The sequence below is a fragment of the Wyeomyia smithii genome, chromosome 3 (genome assembly GCF_029784165.1).
Source record: "Wyeomyia smithii strain HCP4-BCI-WySm-NY-G18 chromosome 3, ASM2978416v1, whole genome shotgun sequence".
Classification (NCBI taxonomy): Eukaryota; Metazoa; Arthropoda; class Insecta; order Diptera; family Culicidae; genus Wyeomyia; species Wyeomyia smithii.
The window spans coordinates 202,704,759-202,725,294 of record NC_073696.1 but is presented as its reverse complement, the minus strand read 5'-3'; the positions used below and the strand labels follow the sequence as shown (position 1 = coordinate 202,725,294).

At 35.1% G+C, this 20,536-nt stretch overlaps 1 protein-coding gene across 3 annotated transcripts in view; it reads right to left on the bottom strand.

Moving 5' to 3' along the window:
* LOC129727709 (zinc finger protein squeeze-like) overlaps positions 1-20,536 on the bottom strand; it is an 88,950-nt gene that overhangs the window by 41,237 nt on the left and 27,177 nt on the right. For 2 of the 3 annotated variants that reach the window (XM_055685783.1, XM_055685784.1), the window contains one exon: positions 10,424-10,456. The exons of the other annotated variant lie outside the window; for it this stretch is intronic. In XM_055685783.1, the coding sequence (XP_055541758.1) occupies positions 10,424-10,456 (33 nt within the window). The remainder of the gene's footprint in view (positions 1-10,423; positions 10,457-20,536) is intronic. 3 annotated transcript variants of the gene reach the window in all.

The following is a 20,536-nucleotide window of genomic DNA, read 5'->3' as shown; positions in this document are numbered from 1 at the left end:
TTTTAAATAAAAAAATGCAGTGTTGCCAACACTGCAGAAAAAAAGATTACGTAGTTCGATTCTACCTCTAAAATCTTTCAAAATGGAATGTCAAGTTGTTTTTCTAATTTCGCAAAAAGACAATCCCATTGGCCGAGGGGTCCAACAATCGGTGCAAAACTTTGGACACATCTTTTGAAAATAAGATGAACGTCTATTCTCTGTGAGAGTTTCATTAAAAGATATTTAGTATGGTATCGAACGTATTCGGTAGGGTTTTACATGAGACTGCTACAAAAAAAATGTCGAAAAAGACCACATACGAAGAATTTCGATACCTCATATAAAAAACCTTAGAGAACTATTAGTTTTAGTTCGAAACTTCACTTACACTCACTGGTGCTGCACTTAGAGAAAGGGTGTCTTCGGCAAAGGTGTTTATAATGTTGTAAACTTTCTTGAAGACTTTATGCTCCTAACTTTTCTTGCGTTTCAGAGAAATGGTGTCTCCAGGAGAGTTGCAGAAAATATTATATCACGAAAAACTTTGCCTAAAACACATGTCTTCTAACTTTTTTTTTTGGAGATATAACGCTTTCTATTAGACTAATCCTTAAAACTAGATTTTCTTAAATATCTAAAGAACTATAGTATTTAGAAGGCAACAATGTTCAGCATATATAACACACAATTTTGTAGAAAACACAAAAAATAGCTTCTACATAGATCAAGTTATTAGCTAGTAAATTTATAAAAAATATCTATTTGAATTACCTATCAGGCAATTAAGCTACTGGAAGTCACATACGTTTCAATTAATTTCGTTAAGTGCTTAAGATAACATGTACAAAAAATGTTATTTTTTGGCATTATTCGGTCTTTGTAAGAGAAGCTGTTTTTATGTGTCTTCCACAAAGTTGTGTGTTTCGAAGATGTGCAAATATATACTGAACATTGTTGCCTTTTATTTGCTAGTTTTTTATATATTCAAGAAAAATCGAATTTTGAGGACTAGTTTGGTACGAAATGGTGTATCTCCAAAACAGGAGTAGTTAGAAAAAAAAAGTCTTCAGTAAAGTTTTTTGTGACAACATTATCTACAACTTTGCCGAAGACACCACTTCTTTGAACTGCAAGACTGAAAAGTTAGATTTTGCAGCGTCACTAGCGCCGTTATTCCGAACTAAAACTTATTTTCATTCTTAGAGATTTTTTTATATACACTAAAGTCGCTTTCACGCGGGGGATACGAATCCGCGTAAAAAGACGCGTAAAAAAACAAGTAAAAAGCGACCTTAGTGTACAAAACATCTTCTGAACAGTAATGTCAATAAAATAAGTATTTGTGGAGTAAATGAAAAAGGTCACCATTATAAGCTCTCGTGTCGCTGAGCATCGCTGTGATAAAAAGAAATGAAATAAGACGCATATTAAAAATCATTCTGCATTTCAGCGAAACATCTTATTTTCGAAAAACAGTATCGAATTCTCGAAAAAATAATTTTCAATTTTGCAAAAGACAATATATTTTTAGTGTGAGATTTTGTTTTTTTTTTTTATATTGATATTCATTTTTAAACTCGACTTTGCAACTTTATTACGTATAACATAAAATTAAAAAACAGTTTAAACAGCTTCATTGGCTTCAAAGAGTGGTTGCTCCAAGAGATTGGCACGAAAGTCGATAGACATGAAAATATTCCATGTGCAATCAGATCAGATCAACTTCTAACATTTTTCAATATCTTATTTATTCGAGTCAAATTCAGTCATTACCTGAAGGTTTATTCCTAATAAACCCTTTACAATTATCTTTTAAAAATCATACAGTATCGACGGTCTATAAGACCATCACTTATTTACATGAAATATCGAACCCTGGTATTGAAAGTAACTGCCACACATAAACTTCCTGTGCTACTGATCGATCAAAGTATGATTTATCGAATGAGGATGGCCCTGAAGCGACACCTCTTGCTGCTGGTGCTGTTACTGCCACGACCCTCTATAGAGCGGCTTCTGCATGACGCGTACGGGTGATTTACGTTTGTGCTTAAAATTTTGTCACTACTTGCATCGCGAAGTATCGATCGGCTGGTGCGGCCCGAAGGCTCTCTCACCTGTCGTTCGAAGATGTCTCGCCTGTGTGAGGATAAAAATCGTTCACAACCGTCCTTCAGAGTTGCGATGTTTAAAGTTAAATGTGAGCACAAACCATAACAAACTGAAACTGTTTATCCGATTGTTTTGTGTTAAGTTATTGTTAGGAAGTAACGCCTAATCGATGTTTACTGTTTTACAATGTTAATTTTGTGATTGCAAAGTGACATAGTGTTTCGACCAAGCACGCAACCTATATCAGGCCACTTTAAATTTGGGGGAAAATTAAAGAAAAGACACGTTTCTACACGATTCTACACGGCAACGAATTGTTCTTATATCAGAAAAAAAACTCTAGCAAAGCAGCAGTGTTTCTGCTGGTGAGGGCCGATGGCACCAAGAAACGTGAGTTTATTATACTTAGTGCAGTGTATTGCGTCAGGTTACGCGAAAACAACCTAATTTTACAGCCAGGCAAACAAAAACAACCTACAGCAGGTCAGTCAATGGACATTCATGCATCATTCTGTTGGTTTGAAAAAGTGCACACCAATTTTGGGGTTGCAATTGTCACAGAAACAACAAACTGCGAAAAATGGACATTATTGTGCAAACAAACCTGTGTGCCTTTAACCTCTACCGTTTGCTGATCTTCGTGCAGTGTGAGGTTTCATTCATGAAGGCCTCTGCTCGCGAATTTTGACAAATGCATTTAAAAACAATACATTGACCGCACGCGCTGAAACATAAATATTTGTTCGTTTTTGTCCGGTGCAGATTTTTTTTTGTTGGAAAGAGCACGAATTTAATACGGTTTTAGTTTGTGTTAGCTGGGTTGAATATGTTTCCAGTGTTTCAAGGCTGATGTTTACTTCTAGAAAACATGAATTATGATGAGTGTTAACAAGATTGGACAAGTAGAGAAATGAAGCGCATTTTTGCCACAACCAGGGGGAAAAAATGTACTGAGCGATGACAGTTTTTTTATGACATGCGAGAGCGTCCCTCTATGACAGTGTTGGTATTGGCAAAATAAAAACAGCCGACAGTAAAATATATTGCGACTATAACGTTGCCGTCTAGTTCCCCATACACGTTATTCCCATGTCGACGATAGCATGTACGGTTGTATATAACATTCGGGGCACATTCCTTCAGTGCACAGCCGCTCTATTGCCGAGTTTGCTTTTCTTTGCACGAAGGCTGTCGGTGAGGTGCTGAGCAGTCCTTACGCTTCTTCTTCACACAGACTTTTTCAACAGCCGTCACACGACATCCATCATAGGCAAATAAAAAAAAAGGGAAAATGTCTCCGGTGAATTCGGGCTGTTGCTGTTTCTTGTAGTGCGGACACGAACGTCTGTATAAAAAAAGCTTCTTCTCTTTTCTACATACACGGAGTACATTTTTCGTTTCCTTTTGTGATGCTCTGTTGCCACTACGTTCTCAATGTGACTATCGACCGACTACCAGCGCGGATAGGTATCATGAACAAACAGCAACAACTAAAATACCCTTGGAAGACAGTAAAAAACACTGTACAATTGGGATGTCTGGCCACAACTAATCAAATAACGTACAGTCTGATAACAATAAAGCTGAGATGAAACAAACTTGAGATTAGATTAGATTAAAATAGAATCAGTGATAGAAAAAGGTAATTATGTTAGGTGGCATCCATAAATTACGTAACGCTTGAAGAGAAGGGGGTATCCTTGAGCGTTACGATTTTTTATACAGGGGAGGATGGGAGGTAAGATCAGCGTTACTTAACAAAAGATCACAGGAGAAACTCTCCAAAAACGAGCATTTTTGTTAAGCCAATTCTTCTACTGCGTAACGTAAGCTTCATTATATATGGAAGTGGAGGTCAAAAATTGGGTTTTTTACGTTAGGTAACTGATGGATATCGCCTTAACGAAATAAAAATAAAAAACTAAATAAAAAATATTCATTCAATGTTTGTTTCATATTTTAACAAAGCTAACAGAATTCACCATCTTCAAGTACAACAGTTCAGTAGCTACCGCCTTGTATATATCGATAACGGCGCCGGTTTCGTACTTACGGTTGGTTAGAGAAGGAAAGAAGAAAGTGTTACAATCGATGGTGCCAGAGACCAAGTTTACCTCTGCAACTCTAGCGTCTATAACGGAAAATTGGGTACTTTGTCACCGTGGTCAGTGACGGATTTTTTATACTTTTACCCTTCCCTCTACACGCCTATATACAGACTCTATTGCTTTTCCGAAACTCGATATTCATTCAACTGTGTGTGAATTTTTTTTTCTGGAATCTAGCGTGAGAGAAGGAAGCTTGAGCATAAATCCATGAGTAAAAGTCCCTCTGACATCAAACGATCTGGGGTGCCATTGTGCAGCTCGATTCGAACGGTTTTCGGTATTTTCGAGTACGTCACATACCGCCAGTTTTGCTTCAAGCTCAAAAGGAGCTGTCATTGTCATTTGTCCTTCGACTCATCTAACCCGCAAAATCGAAAAAATACGAAAAACGAAACCTAACGCCCGGTCATTTAGTTTTGTTCGAGTTACTCGTGACGAAATGCGCAATGTCACCCCTGATTCTACTAAGATTCGAACTAATAACCATTCCAGAGCTGATAGCGGCTTAATGACTCGAAAATAGGCATGTTGAAGATCAATTGGCTACAAAAATAGACAAAAAAAAAACAAGAGATTAGGCCAAAATAAATTTTATTTTCATTTATACCAACCTCCCTCCCCCTTCAAAAATGTTGAAAATTGGAAGGGAAAGAAAAAAAGTTCAAGCCGTTTTGTTAATACAGCGAGACAGCGTATATGCTAAATTTAGCAAATAACAAGTCCAGTCCAGGCAATTCAAATGACTAATAATGATAATAATGTGATATTTTTCAACACATTTTTGCATGCAAGTTACAAACGTCGTAATTTGAACACAATTTTTTATGAAAGCTATTCCTTTTTCCGTCTCAGTGTTATTTATTTTTTGCCCTCCCCTTAGCTAACTTTGAGAACCGTGGACATAAAAACTTTTCAAAATTTATAACAGCCTTATTAGGGAATCTATAATGAAGAAATTCAGACTAAGAATTGAAGAAAAAATATCGATTTGTTTAAAGGGCCCGAAAATTCAGGATACAGAAGGATTGAATTGAAAACAACGTAGAACTGTCACTTCGTACTCTGACACTAATTATCTGCTAAATTTCAAACGATAGTTTAAATGAGAAATGGATGAAAAGACATTTAGGTGAAAAAAAAACGACTTTTTGTAGATTAGATTTAAAACAGAGGGTAAGTCTATAAAAAGAGACCTTCTATCAGCACTGCAATTCGCTTGTCAAAGCTCACTCAGTAACCTTGAGGCGAATCTACACAATCATCAAATTTAGACAAACTGCAAGGTGTAAATAAAAATTGCAAATTAAATTCATTAAAAGTTATAATAAAATGAAGCCAACATGAATCAAAAAGAAACTGCAATTTAAACAAAACTAAGCCAAAATGAGTCGCTGCGCAGTTATGACATGATTATTGAAAATGTGAAACAAATTTAAGACAAAAGAATACAGAACCAGAAACCAGCAAACGGATGCAAAGTTGCAATAAAGTTGATGAAGAGTTTGTGGAATTTAAATAAATTAATCAAAATGAGGAAAAAATGGAGTGAAAATAAAATGATAATAAAGGAGACAAACGAAATTTTGTTAAATGGAACCAGATCAATGAAGGATAAGGAAGAATACTAGACTGTACCTAAAGAAAACTGCAAAAAAGTTTGAAAAAATTCAAGATTGAGATAACATTACTTCGGGTTAAAAAAAGGAGTGAAGTAGTATCTTTAAATTATAGTGAATATTATAACAATATACAGTTATAGTTATCTCCCAGATGGTCTCGAGGTACGATGCTGGCCCAACAAGCCAGTCGTCGTGGGTTCGATTCTCGGCTCGGGAGAGACTGTTAGTGTCAGTAGGATCGTAGCGCTAGCCCCGCAATTGTCCTGTACACTAAACAGTCGGCTGCGAAGTCTGTGTATAAATAAACAGAAGGTCATGTTCCGAATCGGAATGTAGCACCAAGGCTTTGCTTTTTACAGTTATACCTCAATTATACGCACCCTCGATTTTACCTACTTCGATTTTAAGCACACTTTTTTCAAAAACATTTTTAATTCAAACGTTTTTGGTTAAATTATGAATAATGCAGGATTATATATATTAGACATCATTCACGAAGAAGGGGCTGCCCATATAGATTGGCGAATCTGCCGTAAGCCTCCAGAATTCAGTAACAACACCATTTCGAAAAAGCAAACTTTTTAAAGGTTGTGTACGTGGCTAACGTGTACATTATTTCATGTCGTAGGCACACAACCTTTTTTGGAGTAATTTACTAACACCTTTTTATAAAATATCTATTGTTGGAAGATAGATAAGCTATTTTTAATAGAGGTCGATTTTACGCAAAATCGGTTTTCCGCACACTTCAAAAACGAGAATGTGCGTAAAATCGAGGCATGTCTATATATGCAATATTAAACTGAAACAAGTTGATTGTACAAATAAACGAAATCAAAATTTCCTTATTATTTTATTTTATGTAAATTGAAATTGTTGTTAATTGACCTCAAAAAGGCTTTTAATACCCTAAACAAAGATATACCACTTAAGAAGCTGGATTGCTGTGAGGTAATAGGAGTTGCCAATAATTTAATCAGAAGTTATTTTTTGAATCGATAGTAATTTGCAGCAACTTACGCTCAATTGACATACGAGTGCCTCAAAGAAGCAACATCGGGTCTTTACTATTTTTGATATTTAATATTGACTTTGGAAACTTAAAACTTCATGGAACCTCAAAGCTCATTATTTAACTTTTTTCTGCCTTGGCTTCTATAGTTTGGATCAATTCCACCTTAAGGGGCAACAATTACGCCATTTTGGATTTTTGAGTAATCGAAAATTTTCAATGTTTTTTCGGCGCTATATTCTTTACAGCCAAACATCAAAATTTTAATACACAAATCCATATAGTAGCATTTACTTAAGAAATCAAAGAAATAGTTATCGGTTTCCGTTATACTCTACTAAATTTAGTAGAGTATAACGGAAACCGATAACTATTTTCTGATTTCTCAATCACTTTGCTAAGACGCTCGGAATAGATTTTCTAAATTAAGCATTTTCTTATCCATCTTTAGAAGAAAAACAGGTTTTAAATCGGACAAAAATTGACTTCAAAACGGTGATTCTACGCGAACAGGTTTGGTATAGTTTTAATATAGGGGAACTGCTCCATTATTCATCTCAGCCCGTATATTCATCTCATTCAACATGTAAACACAATTGAAAACAGGAAAAAAAACGCATATTTTCTTCTTAAACCAAACTGCTAATCCATGGAATGGATTCTTCTTAGTTCACTTTAGATTTCTCATTAAGTAGAATCCTCAAAAACTCACTTAAAAGCTCTACATTTAATATAATAGTCAGGCATCTGCACTCGGAAACTCATTTATTTCAATCACCTACCTCAGAAAACAAAATCCACGCATTGTTCTGTACGGCTACAACGGGACTCGTTCAGCAGCCAACCAAAGTTTTTCTCATCACTAGCGGACCTTTTTTTATTTTAATCACTAAACAAAATCACTCACTACACTAAGAATACTTTAATCTTTGAAACGTTCACCTCAAATTTCTAAAAACCAGCTTGAATTAGCAGAAATATATAAGATGAATTTCTACAATTCTTAAATTTCAACTGTATGTATTTTCATCTGTTTTCACTGCCTTGAAGAAAATAAAAAGTTGCCAAATCGGTTTCTGTAAATACGAACAAATCATACTGAAAATGTTGAATTATTCCGGCATAATTGACATAAATGGGCAGCACTGCAGTGGTTACCTAGGTTACCATGTTTGCACGTAAAAAACTACAGCGGATATCTAGGTAACCTACTACGACGGGCTGCGGCTACGTTCATTCATGATTATGTGATTCATTCATGATTAACAGTGCATTGCAGTGTGATGAATATGGGGGCGTCGTGAGATGAATAATTGAGCAGTGATTCAAGTTTTGAGATGGTTATGGAAGCGTTGTGCAAAATGGTTTGTTTTACAAAATTCAGGATAAATCTAGCTAAGTTTACTAAATATGCAATACTGAACGATTCTATAAGAGCACGTGAGCGTATTTTGTTTATTTGTTCAATAATTTTATGAAAACTTGTTCAATCCGTGCATTCTTCGTGAATATCGGCTTAATGAGATGAATAATGGAGCAGTTCCCCTATTTCACAGAGCAAAATAGAATTTTGATATTTGACTTCAAAATTTCTTAAAAATCTAAAATGGTGCCATTGTTCCCCCTTAAGCTGAAATAGATCCAAACTCGGGGTATTATGTTTTTGCATCAAAATACATCGAAAAATCATATATAGAAGCAAAAGCACAAAAAAAAGTTGCACTATGTAATCAAAGAATCAGTTGAAATCGCACATGTCAAAAAAATAGTGTAAAATAAAATAAAGTGGGTCGATAAACTTACTAAATTTAGACTGACCAAAACTGTGGCGAAAATACGCACCGATTATATAATACTCTACCGGCTTAGATTGAATTGGGTGAGATTGAATTGCTCGCCAGGTTCGTCGTTTCTCCGTTTGCTAACGGGAAAACCGTATTGAATATTTGACGCGAATCCGAGGTGGCTAGGGGTATCAAAACTCAAAAGGCAATATCTCAGCCCCCCGATAAAATATCAAGGATTTTTCTTTATGTAAACTTTCATCGTGAATCCCGCTTTTCACTAAAAATTTCGGTTTTTGTATGGTTTTTTTTTCTAAAAGTTATGGGAAAAATTCACTTTTTTGTGATTTTTTATGGACTCTGTGAGTCAAATACAGTAAGGTCGATTTTTACGCGGGTTGCTTTCCTCCATTAATTAAAAAACGGTACAAGATATCGACCTCATTTCAATCACGTTTTCCGTTTTAGACCACGAGTGATCATATATCAGTTTTCAAAAAAATTCACAATTTTTGGTGTAAATACTCAAAATTTGAAATATTGCATTTTGGTTTCTAGATTGGCCACTATCATATTCAAACGAGGTTTGAACGTTTTAGAACGGTTTTCTTTGTTATATTTGCAACTCAAAAAAGTCGTTTTTTACGCGGGCCCATACAAATTTGGAACGCACCCCCCGCGTAAAAAGCGACCTTAGTGTAACTTAATGCGATGCTGAACCAAACCACGTAAAATTTTCGAAAATACTCCTACAAAAAAAAATATATGGAAGAATGTGGGAATCGAACAGAATCGCAAAAAGTGCAAAAGGATGGTTTTGTAGCTTAAAAAAGTCATTATATCATAAATCGTGTTTGGGCGACCTGAAAACAATTTTTAGGTAGTCTAAATTTTTTGCAGAGGTACTATAAATAACAATATCTTTCAATTTAGGGTTAAGCACCTTGACTTTTTCAACATTGGTTGGGACAGGCTAGAATATAGTATTTTTAATTCCAAAATTATTTGTTAGGACGATTTCCAGTTTTAAAGTAGCGACACAAATCTTGGAATGGGAATGGGATTTACATTCACCAAAATTGAGTGTCAGTACCGACCACTATTTCGTCATCAGTCTGCTTCAGTTCAGTACTTTACGGAATAGTAAAAAGGCTTGAAAAGCTTGGGGCTTGAGCGAAATTCCACCAATTTCAACTGTGGTCCACATACTCAATGTGATAATGAAGTATGCTGCAAAATCCATCAAAATGTACGAAACCCCCGGCAGCAGCCCGCCACCGTTCGGGTCGTCAACTGATCAAGCTAAACGAACCACTTTACCTCGTTTGTAGTTGGGATAATAAAGCTGGTTAAAATGAGAATGGTAACAAGAAATAAAAAAACAACAATGCAACAGAGAGCTCGCGGTTACATATCATAATCGTTCGCAATTAACAAGAAAATAAAACGGCCTTCGCCCATCCAGTCAGTAGTGTGTTTACGATGATGCGTAGTAAACGTCATCCCGGGGGCCGTTAAGCGCCGCTCGGTAATGGCGGCCGGTAATGGATCTGGAAGTGCATGTTGTGAGTTGTCAAACGAAGGTAAAAAAGAGCTACAAGTGCGCGCTGTTAGCGTTCCAAAAGAAGGATGATAGCAAACTTAGAAACTTTGACAAACAACAGTTAGTGTGTGTTAGGTGGATTAGGTATGGCAAACAAGCAAATACTTGAAACAAACATAGATTAGTGGCAGTTACTGCGCGAGAAGAAGAGTTAGGTTAGGACGGCGGTAATGCGACAGTACAAAAAGGGTGCTAGAACTAACCTTCCGATTGCGGCTCGTCTTCATTCCGTAACGCTGTTGGGAAAAGTGGGAAAAGATACACTTACATTAGTAATTTTGGCTTTCGGAACGTTTGATTTGTGATTATGTTAATTTTAACTTTGGTTGATGATAAAAATATTCGTTCTGTTTTTTTAAATAATGTGATTTGTTGAAATTTCGGTTTATTAGAAAATGCCGCATTTTTATCTATGTTCGATCTATGGACTCTATCGCTATCCGGTTATTCAATGAAAGCGGTCGGTTGGGTTACGCTGAATCAGAGCTTAATTACCCATTGATATTTTTTTTTTGCATGCGTACATAAACCGACCGCAATCCTAGATCGAACAATGAGTAAAATGATGTAAAGATAATTTCACGACTGACAAGTTCGAACACCGTTTGCGTTTAACTATATCTTTCTTGTAACAGTTCACAGTTCCTAATAAGAGTGGTCTGCAATGGTCAATTAAGTACCAACAGCAACAACAACAACAAAACAACGCTTATATGCGTGTTATGTACCAAAGGAAAGACTGTAAAAAATCAAACCCGACACCCACTGTGCACAACAACAAAGAATATTGAAAATTATTAAAATTCGCCCCTCTTGCGCTAATTATTAGTTTCGTCATCATAATAACGTGCTAAAAAATAAAAAAAAGCCCGCATGGTAGCGTGAACTTCGGACACAGGAAAAAATGTGATTACAGCTGAAAAAATAAAAAAATATAAACGTTCGCTGCGTTGCATTCAAATTGCGTTGCAGTGCAGCATCGTCCCGGCCAGAGAGTGGAGGGGAAAAGAAACAAAGCCGGTCTAGTCCACGCGGGTTTCGATGGCGATGATTATGATGTGCTTGGTTTGATCTACATTTACCGACGAGTTCACGAAAGTTTAAAGCTAGAGTTAGTAGGGTGGTAGATTTTCATAATTACAAAAAAAAATCAACCTGTTACTGTTAAATAGATTTTGGTTATCCAGCACAACATCAAAACATAATCGGGCGCGTTCGTCAAAATGATAAAAGAAACTTCGGTAGTTCATTCCACCCCACATCAATCAGCATATGGAATATTTTTATAACTATTATTAGTATTATTAAATCACCTCTTTCCACAAATATGTGCAATGTTTCGTCCAGTGTTGCACTGCCGGGAGGAAGTACTTAACCAGCAAAAATCTGATATCGCACGTTAGTGAGAATTGAAAAGCCGCATCAACGCGGCGAAATAAAAGAACTGTTGAAAAAGTTGAAAAAATATAAATCGGACTGCACACAAAACCATCGAACTGCAACGCAGTTTTTGTTCCGATAGGAACCACAACTCTTCCGCCCACCAATCTGTTGACCATCCTTCCCTCTCCCCTTTGGCAACGCAATAGGCCGCAAATTATTTATTTACCTGTGCTGCGCGCCCATCCACACATATCACCTCGTGCTAACAAAATAATAATCACGACAACAATAATACCGGCAATAATAATGCAAACACATTTTTCTACACTAATTTTTAACATATTACAATGAATAATGCATGGTTGCGCGTCTCTCCCGGTGGTCATACCGGAGGCGACAACATTTTTAACCCGCCCGTACGAGTGAAACAACGAACCCGGGAGTCTCTAGTTTCCGCACGACTGGAATGCATTTTGCAAAATAATAGATTTCAAACAGAGTCCTGGGCGTTTTTTTGCTCTACCACGTCTAGCTGCCGGCCCCAGCTGACCACCATAAATGTAGCAAATTGCAAATTCGAAACCATCGGGCCAACAACAACTGAAAAAAAAAAAACAACAAAATAGAACAACTCACCAGCAGCGGTTTTGGGTTGCGAGCGCAAAGGGTCACATTGGAACCATCGCATGAAAAATCAAACGTGTGTCGATAATTGATAATTTAATTTAATCAGGTGCACTACTACTAGTCTTGCTGCCTTACAACAAATCGCTCAACTTGCCAGCCATGATTTTGGGGTTTTTACGTTTTTTTGGTGTTTTTACGTGAAATATTTTTATCGATTTTTTCCACAATAGTCTGCACTTTAATCCATGTTAGTGAAAGAATCAAATTTAACGAGCAGTTGGAGTACATTTTAGTAAACACTACCGATTTTGCTCAACCACTCTTTAACTTGTAAGTGGTACACAGCTGGTACAAAAAACTACAATTTTCATTGTTGAGTGAGTATCAAATCCTGTAGAATAATTTTTAACCTACTTGCCTGATTCTTGGTTCCTTTCTGTTTGTCTGTGTTACTATGCGTGAACTAAAGGAGAGATATTTTTGCAGGAATAGTTCTTCCATATTAATCGCAATTTTTTTGAACCAACAACTATTAATTTGGTTTATTACGTGATTATTTCGCGTGGAACCGTTAATACATGCGACCTGACGAAGCGGTCAACTATTCTATGTTAATATTTGTCATGTCGCTCTGTAGTTTTCATTCGACATATAATAACATAACGTTTTTTCATAGCAACTAGTTCGAACGTTTTATTTTGCCGTTATGACACTAAGCTAGTTTTAACATAAATAGTTATGGCATAAGTAACATGTAAACATCTGGCGACAAGGTTGCGGCGTGACGTTTCAAACGCGGATTGAATTTCACTGCCATACAAGATTGAATTTTGTCATAGTTTTTTTTCCTCTGGAACCTCCTTTTGGTAATTGTTGATAAAAAGAACTTTTCGGGAAATCTCTCAATTTGTACCAGTTAAGCGTCTTATAATCAATACAGGCAAGTTTTCTTTTTTGGCACGTTCTATTTTCGGCACGTTCCGATCTTGGCAACTTTTGGTTCCGTTTTTGGAAACTTTCTAATCTTTTACTGATTGGCGGCTCAAAACTAGTCCTCATTGTTCTCTACAAATGTAAATACATACAATATATGACACATTTTTGACCAACCCGACTGAGAGGTTGGCTACATTCTCTCAGAATTCAATGAACATTTTTGAGTGTGTAGGCCTTACCAGACTAGGAAAATTTGCATACTTTTTTATTGGAAATTCATCTAACATTTGAAAAGGTCCGAAATTTTAACCTCCATACATCGATATATCTAAATAATGACGAGAGATTGAGAATAGTCGATGGATGACTTCTAAAGAATTGTCTGAACTTTCATTTAAAGCATTAAATAAACTAAATTCGAAGTTGTACACTGAGAAATTTATTTTGAAACCAAAAAATGAATTGAAAGAAGTTCATTTCTGATTTTTTTCGACTGTCGACTGACACTTTTAAGGAGAAAAGTGGAAAAAACGTATGCAATTTTTTATGAATAAAAGAAAATCTCCATGTTTCTTCTCGTTCATATGAATAATGAAAGTTTTGTATTCAACTTTAGAAACATAATTCACTCAACAAAGTGTAAAACAAGATAAAAAGAGTACTGTTCTTCGACATATTTTTCATTAAAAAAGTAAGCTATAAAATATTTGTTACAACCAAATTTCCACAATTTTGAAAGAAGTGAAGGACTTTCAAAATAAAAAAATGCGCAGCACCTTGCATCAGCTGTTGCCTATTTTCTCCTCACTAGTGCATTGAACAAAATCTTGTGTATTTTATTTGAAATGGAGCGTATCATCACGAAAATACAAAAATGGATTTATTTTATTTTATATGAATAGCTTTACTCAAAATTTTATAACAAATTCTCAATGATGGCTCCTCAAGCGATTTCTATGAATTGTGAAGATAAAAATGCTACAAGGGGTCATCCACAAATTATATAAGAGTTTAGAGGGAGAGGGGGGGTTTCCAAATTTCATACGAATGCTTACGAGAGGGAGAGGGGATTCGAGAAAATCTCACGCAAGATGTAAAAATAATAAAAATAAAAACTTACAAAGCTAAAAAAAATAAATTAGTTGAAATATTTCTCTCTAAGATCCTAACAGTTGAACCTTGGGAAAGCGTGAATTCACCTTAGCTGAATGCACACAGTTTCCAAAGCTGCAAAAACGTGATCGAAATTATTTTGACTCAAAAAACTTGATTTTAGAGCCCCAGTGTCTTCAGTAAAGTTGCTCCATTAATTATTCTCCATGTTATGGAAGTTACATTTTTATGATCAATCCACTTAACAGTGAAAAGCAAAACTTACTTTTTCAGTTTTGCATTTAAAAATTCATCTTGAAAGTTGCAGTACATTTCATAAGAAACAACTTTGCCAAAGGCACTATACTTTTATCTGCCTATTTAAATGGACTTATGTGGAGTTTTTTTCTACAGATTGCCTCTTCAAATCAGTTTCTCCAATATAACTTTTAGAAGTGATTTTCTAAAATTTTTGAATGTTCTATAATATTGTTTGCTATAACAAAACAAACATTTTTTTCAAGAGAGTTCATTTTTATCTCACATATTTTTATAGTTATTGAAAATGTCTTTTGAAATAGTGCACCAATTTACTTACAGATAGGAAACAGCGAGAGACAAATGCTTATATCTGGATTGAAAGATGTTTCAGCTATACTTTAATATAGAAATGGTTTAGTCTGCAGATGTTTGCAGATTTTGAAGATATCTGTTAGTGAATTAATGTAAAAATCGTCAATAACCAGAGAAATATGTGAGATAAAAATAGACTTTCTTCGCAGAAATTGTTTGTTTTGTTATAGTAAACAACATTATAGAACATTGAAAAATTGTAGAAAATCACTACTAAAAAATATATTGAAAAAACTGATTTTTAGTAGCAATCTGTAGAAAATTCCACATAAATCCGTTTAAACAGACAGATAGAAGTATGATGTCTTTGACAAAGTTGTTTCTTATGAAATGTACTACAATTTTGCCGAACACGAAGAATTTTATATGCAAAACCGGAAAAAGTAAATTTCGCTTTTCACTGTCTAATGGATTTATCACAAATATGTAACTTCTATAACATGTAGAATAATTAATGGAACAACTTTTCTAAAGACACTGTGGCTCTAAAATCAAGTTTTTTGGGTCAAAATAATTTCGATCACGTTTTTACAGCTTTCGAAATAGTGTGCGTTGCGGAACAGAGTGGTCTATGTGCCATGCTATTTTGGATAGCAACCGATTTTCGCACCGGTCGTTGCTAATGGGGATTACCAATTCCACTATTTCTTTTTAACACCGGCAGTTGCCAATTTCTGAAGACCGTCACTAGCCAGCGTTGGCAAAATGTTTGTTTGTGATGTATTTCGATTATTTTTTGCGGATCTAGTAATAACCAACTTATCCGTCAGTCAATCGTTTCCGGAATGATCTACGTTCTAGCTACTTCATAAAATGTTCCCTCCATTTCACATAACTTTGTTTCCGTTCTCCCAAGTTATCGAGAACATAATTCTTTTGCAGATTTTTTTACTTGTGCGTACATAAATTTTTTCATCCTTATATGTTTATTTAAAGAAATTCCGTAAAACTGGGCACGTCCCGCAACGTTGGCTTAAATGACTATTCTACTGAAAGCTGGCGAACTGTCATTAGTTGTATTCTGTATTTCATGCTGTCTCGGTTCCCACAGTTTGCTATTATTATTTGAAAATTTGCCGCCAAAAAGAACTTAAATATAGAACGCGTAAATTGTTTTCGATTATTTGATTGATGATGAAAGTGATTTCGCAAAACAAATTTCCTTATACGCGATTAAGAAAATGGTTTTTGGAAAGATTCGGGGCGACTCTCAGCCTAGTAAATACCCAAAAAAAAACCGCCATACGGAGGAAGGTGCCATCCAGCGTTTGAACAACGGTCTATACCGATGACCATTTCCAACGCCGCATTCGAACGCATCTTAGGTTGTTTTTGAAACAGCGGTAAAGGAAAAAAGTGGTTTTTTATACAACGACCGAACGAAACGGGAAAATAGTTGGTAATACTCCCGAGCAGATTTGCTTAAACCTTCCAGGTTTATTGAATAATATTGGCCAATCTTGTGAGGATTTGAGCTTTCCGCATCGTTTAGGTTGCAGACCAAAGTGCCAACCAAAATAGTCATCTCAATAAAAAACCTATACAAAATGTTCACCTGCCCGAAAAAACACCCTGTGCAAAATTTCAGCTCAATCGGAAATAAAATTGAGTAGTGGTTCACGACGACACTTGCATCCTACGACGTGTGTAACAAGCGAGGCAAAACACTTCGTCTGCCGAGGCCGACCAATTGAGTCCGCATTCAAAACACTCATCATCTTCGTAATATTATTACGAACATCCACTATCGAGCACGAAAAAAAAACAACAGTTTGACATTTCATCGAATAGCAACGATTCGGCTCGTTGCTATCGCGTTGCCAAATTTAATAACTCGCTTCTACTCGAGGTGGGGATTGCTATTTCCCAAACCAACATAGCAACGCCCGTTGCGGTTGCCGCGTTATGGTGGGACTTGCCAAACTAGCTTTAGAAACTTCAATTTAGCCACTGGTGGGCTTGCTCTTAGACCACTCTGTTCCGCAACGGCTCATATGTAGAAAAATGTTACTTTTTAATAATATAAACCAATTTTTCCTGGAAAAGAAAATCTTACATAAGATTAGGGGGGTAATGCAAAATCTCTAAGCCTTATAATGGGGGGAGGGGGGTCTAAAATTTTGAAAAAAAAGTCCTTACGTAATTTGTGGATGACGCCCAAGAACAAAAAGCACTTTTTTCCTACGTTGTTGCCTCTCTTTTTTTTTGACGTTGTTCCGCTGCACATTCGGATAAATGCATTCAATTATAAATTACCTACTAAAAGAGAATATTTACATGTATTTATTAGGGAGGAACCTTACTCTGGTAAGTTGAAAAATTATAATTTTTCGTGATTTGTTTTCCGGATATTTGGGGTAAGGTTGAGTGTTCGAGTATTTTGGCTATTTATATAGAAAAAAGTTCAGCTAAATCGGTTCAGTAGATGCTGAGAAAAACTTACCACCAGTTTGGAACTGATTTAGAGAGGGCATTCACGTTTTCAGCTGTCAATAGCGCAATTCTCACTGTATTTGCATTCACGACATGCAAAATACATCTTCAAATATACCTTCATCAAAAGTCAAAATACTCGAATACTTCACTTCACTCTAAACATCTGAAATGAAATCAAGAAAATCCATTATTTTTCGACCTTCCAGTGTGAGGTTCCCTCTTAAATAACATTTCTTTTTTCACAAAGCTACCTCTCTCAAACGAAATTCAACACTTCACTCAATAATATCCAATGACTCTTCAGCAATAGGATAAGAAAAAGAAGAACATATGGAACTAATCCTTCGTTGCGCCTCAAGTGATCAGTTGCATTCTCACTCGTAAGATAAAATTAAAGACATTTTAGGGTGAATGCAATGTCCAATTCATATTTAAATATTGTTTACCAACCAATATTCAAAATGATAAATAACAAAAAAATCTCAGAGAAAATTGTTCCGTTTTTGGCAATCGTGTTGCCTAAAACGGAACTTATCTTGTTGTGTGTGGCCAATAGGAATTAATAAGATTTGTTTGCTTTCGAAATTTACGTTTGCCATTCGCGACACCAAAAAAATGTTAGAAATAAACTTTCTTACATTCTCATCCATTTTCCTGTAGGAAGTAGGAAGTATAGACAATATAAAGAAAAAAAAAATCAGAAAGTAAAGAGCCCAGCAGTTTCAAGGTTTTTGGGATTCGGGTAAAATTAATTTTTGTTTGACAAACTTATTTTTTTTGTCTTATTTTTTCTAAGAGAGTCTGTCTTTTTACAGGTTGAGTATAGCGACTTACCTTATCTACGGACGTCTACGGATAGTCGAGACGCTCAGTTGGTGGCGAGCCTCCACCGAACGCGTTTGACGAAAGAGCTTCATTATGCTAAAATTGCTTTACGAATTAATTTCAGTTTTTTTTTGTCTTATGACTACATTTTAAGGTTAGTAAAGCGGGCAATGTATGTAGTTTTAAGTGAAAGTGAACTCAGACTTAGGGTAAAAATTTCCTCATCCAGACGGAACTTAACAATTTTTACCCCTCCTATCTCAATAAGAATGTTTTGCGTTTTCTAACCTGGTTTTTAGCCAGATCGCGCCAAATGACCGATGGTCGAATATCGACCATTTTTGATTCGAATGGAACTTTGTACACGTATTTGGCTTAGCAAACTGAGAATTTTTCACAGATGGAGAGATTTTTTACACCCATGAGTTACATTCTAAAAGGGCGTATGCTTTTTGGCATAGGTTTTATTCGAAGCATTGTAGCCCAGAAACTGTTGGTTGTATAGAAAAACTGTCTGAGAATAAGTTGTAGGGAATTAAAAATGCACCATAAAAAAAATATACACTGTACAAAAAAAATTTTTTTGACCAAAAAAAATTAAAAATAAACATTAAATTTCAATTTAAAAAAAAGAGTTGATGTTTTTTTAATTTTATTTTTAAAGAAGCTTGACGTTAATGCACAACTTTTCAAAAAAAGTCCAGGATGGAGAAATGAAAAATATTTTTTTTATGGTAGATTATTTTTTTTATGAAAATTCTAATTCAAACATTTTTCAAAATATTTGTATTCTGATGATTTTAAAAGATGCAGAGAGTCATTTTGAATCAAAAAGCTCTTGGTAGTAAACATTCTAAATGCATCGGTTTTTAAGTTATTTTAAATTTAAGCTCGAAAAATTATTAATATTTCGGAGAATACACGTTTTTCTTAATTAGTCCATGGTTCTCCAGCAAAAACCATACATTCATTGGAATGCTTGATCAAAAATATACAATTCATTTTTTGACAACAAAACGATTGCATAAATAACTCAAGCGCTAAACCTTAGCCTACCTACACGTTCCCCCTCGCCGAATGTTTTATTAAAAAATTTTTTGTCGTGCAACACTACCTACTTGTTTACTAATAATAACTGTTTGTAAAGTACGCAACCAATAACTACTGGGTTACCTAGAATATATGTGTTTGTATACAAATACGATTGCACTACTCCAGATGTGTAAGTAACAGTTTGCATTTTGTTAAGATGAATAAAGTGAAAATGGAATACACCAAGCCCAAATGCTGTAAACCCTTTCCTGATCATCGGTGCTCATCAAGCTTACGCAAATTAAACAAAAACATTATTGCAAAATTAAAAATATTGAACAGTCAAGCTCATTTTATTACGTCTCTATCAATTTGTGATTCGTGTAGTTATTGGAATGATAGTCAAGCCACCATTCATCCCTTCGTTGTTTACTATTAAGAATCTGGAACACTTAAGAATATCAGCTTCATCATAATATCGGAAGTACTCCATCATGATACTGTTGCGGTTCAGGTGTTCATTGCCAAATTAATGAGTTTTTTGAAAACAATATAAAAATGGAAAAATCTTTGCAAGTTCAAAACAAAATATAACGTCGATGCAGTGGCATTTTTTGCGACTTCTCATGGTAAAGGCCGATGCGATGCAATTGGTGGCATATTAAAACGAATGGCAGGAAATGCAAGTTTAGCTAAAGAACATGAACATCCCATTACAAGCGCAAAAGAATTGTATGATTGGTCTAATTAGAAAATTAATAAAAATTCATCAAAAATGTCATTTAGTTGAGTATCATATGAAGAATATGAACAAGGAGTAACAAATATTTTCAAAAAATCTATAATAATAGCTGCCACACAAAAGTATTACTCTTTTGTTCCGATTTCAGAAAATAAGACATAAACGAAGCTGTTTACAAAAGATGACGAATCATTTACTTATGATGTATATAAAATATAAGGTGAAACTAGTTCTGTAAAGTATCTATGTCATAAAAAATATGTTCCTAAGATAATAAAACTCGAAAATAAATATTTGATTCTTATATATATCAATATCACTTAGATCAAGCATTCCAATGAACGTATGGTTTTTGCTGGAGAACCATGGACAAATTAAGAAAAACGTGTATTTTCCTAAATAATTATAATTTTTCGAGCTTAAATTGGAAATAACTCGAAAACCAATGCCTTTAGAATGTTCACTGCCAAGAGCTTTTTGATTCAAAATGACTCTCTGCATCTTTTAAAATCATCAGAATACAAATATTTTGAAAAATTTTTGAATTAGAATTTTCATAAAAAAATAATCTACAATAGAAAAATTATTTTTCATTTCTCCATCATGGACT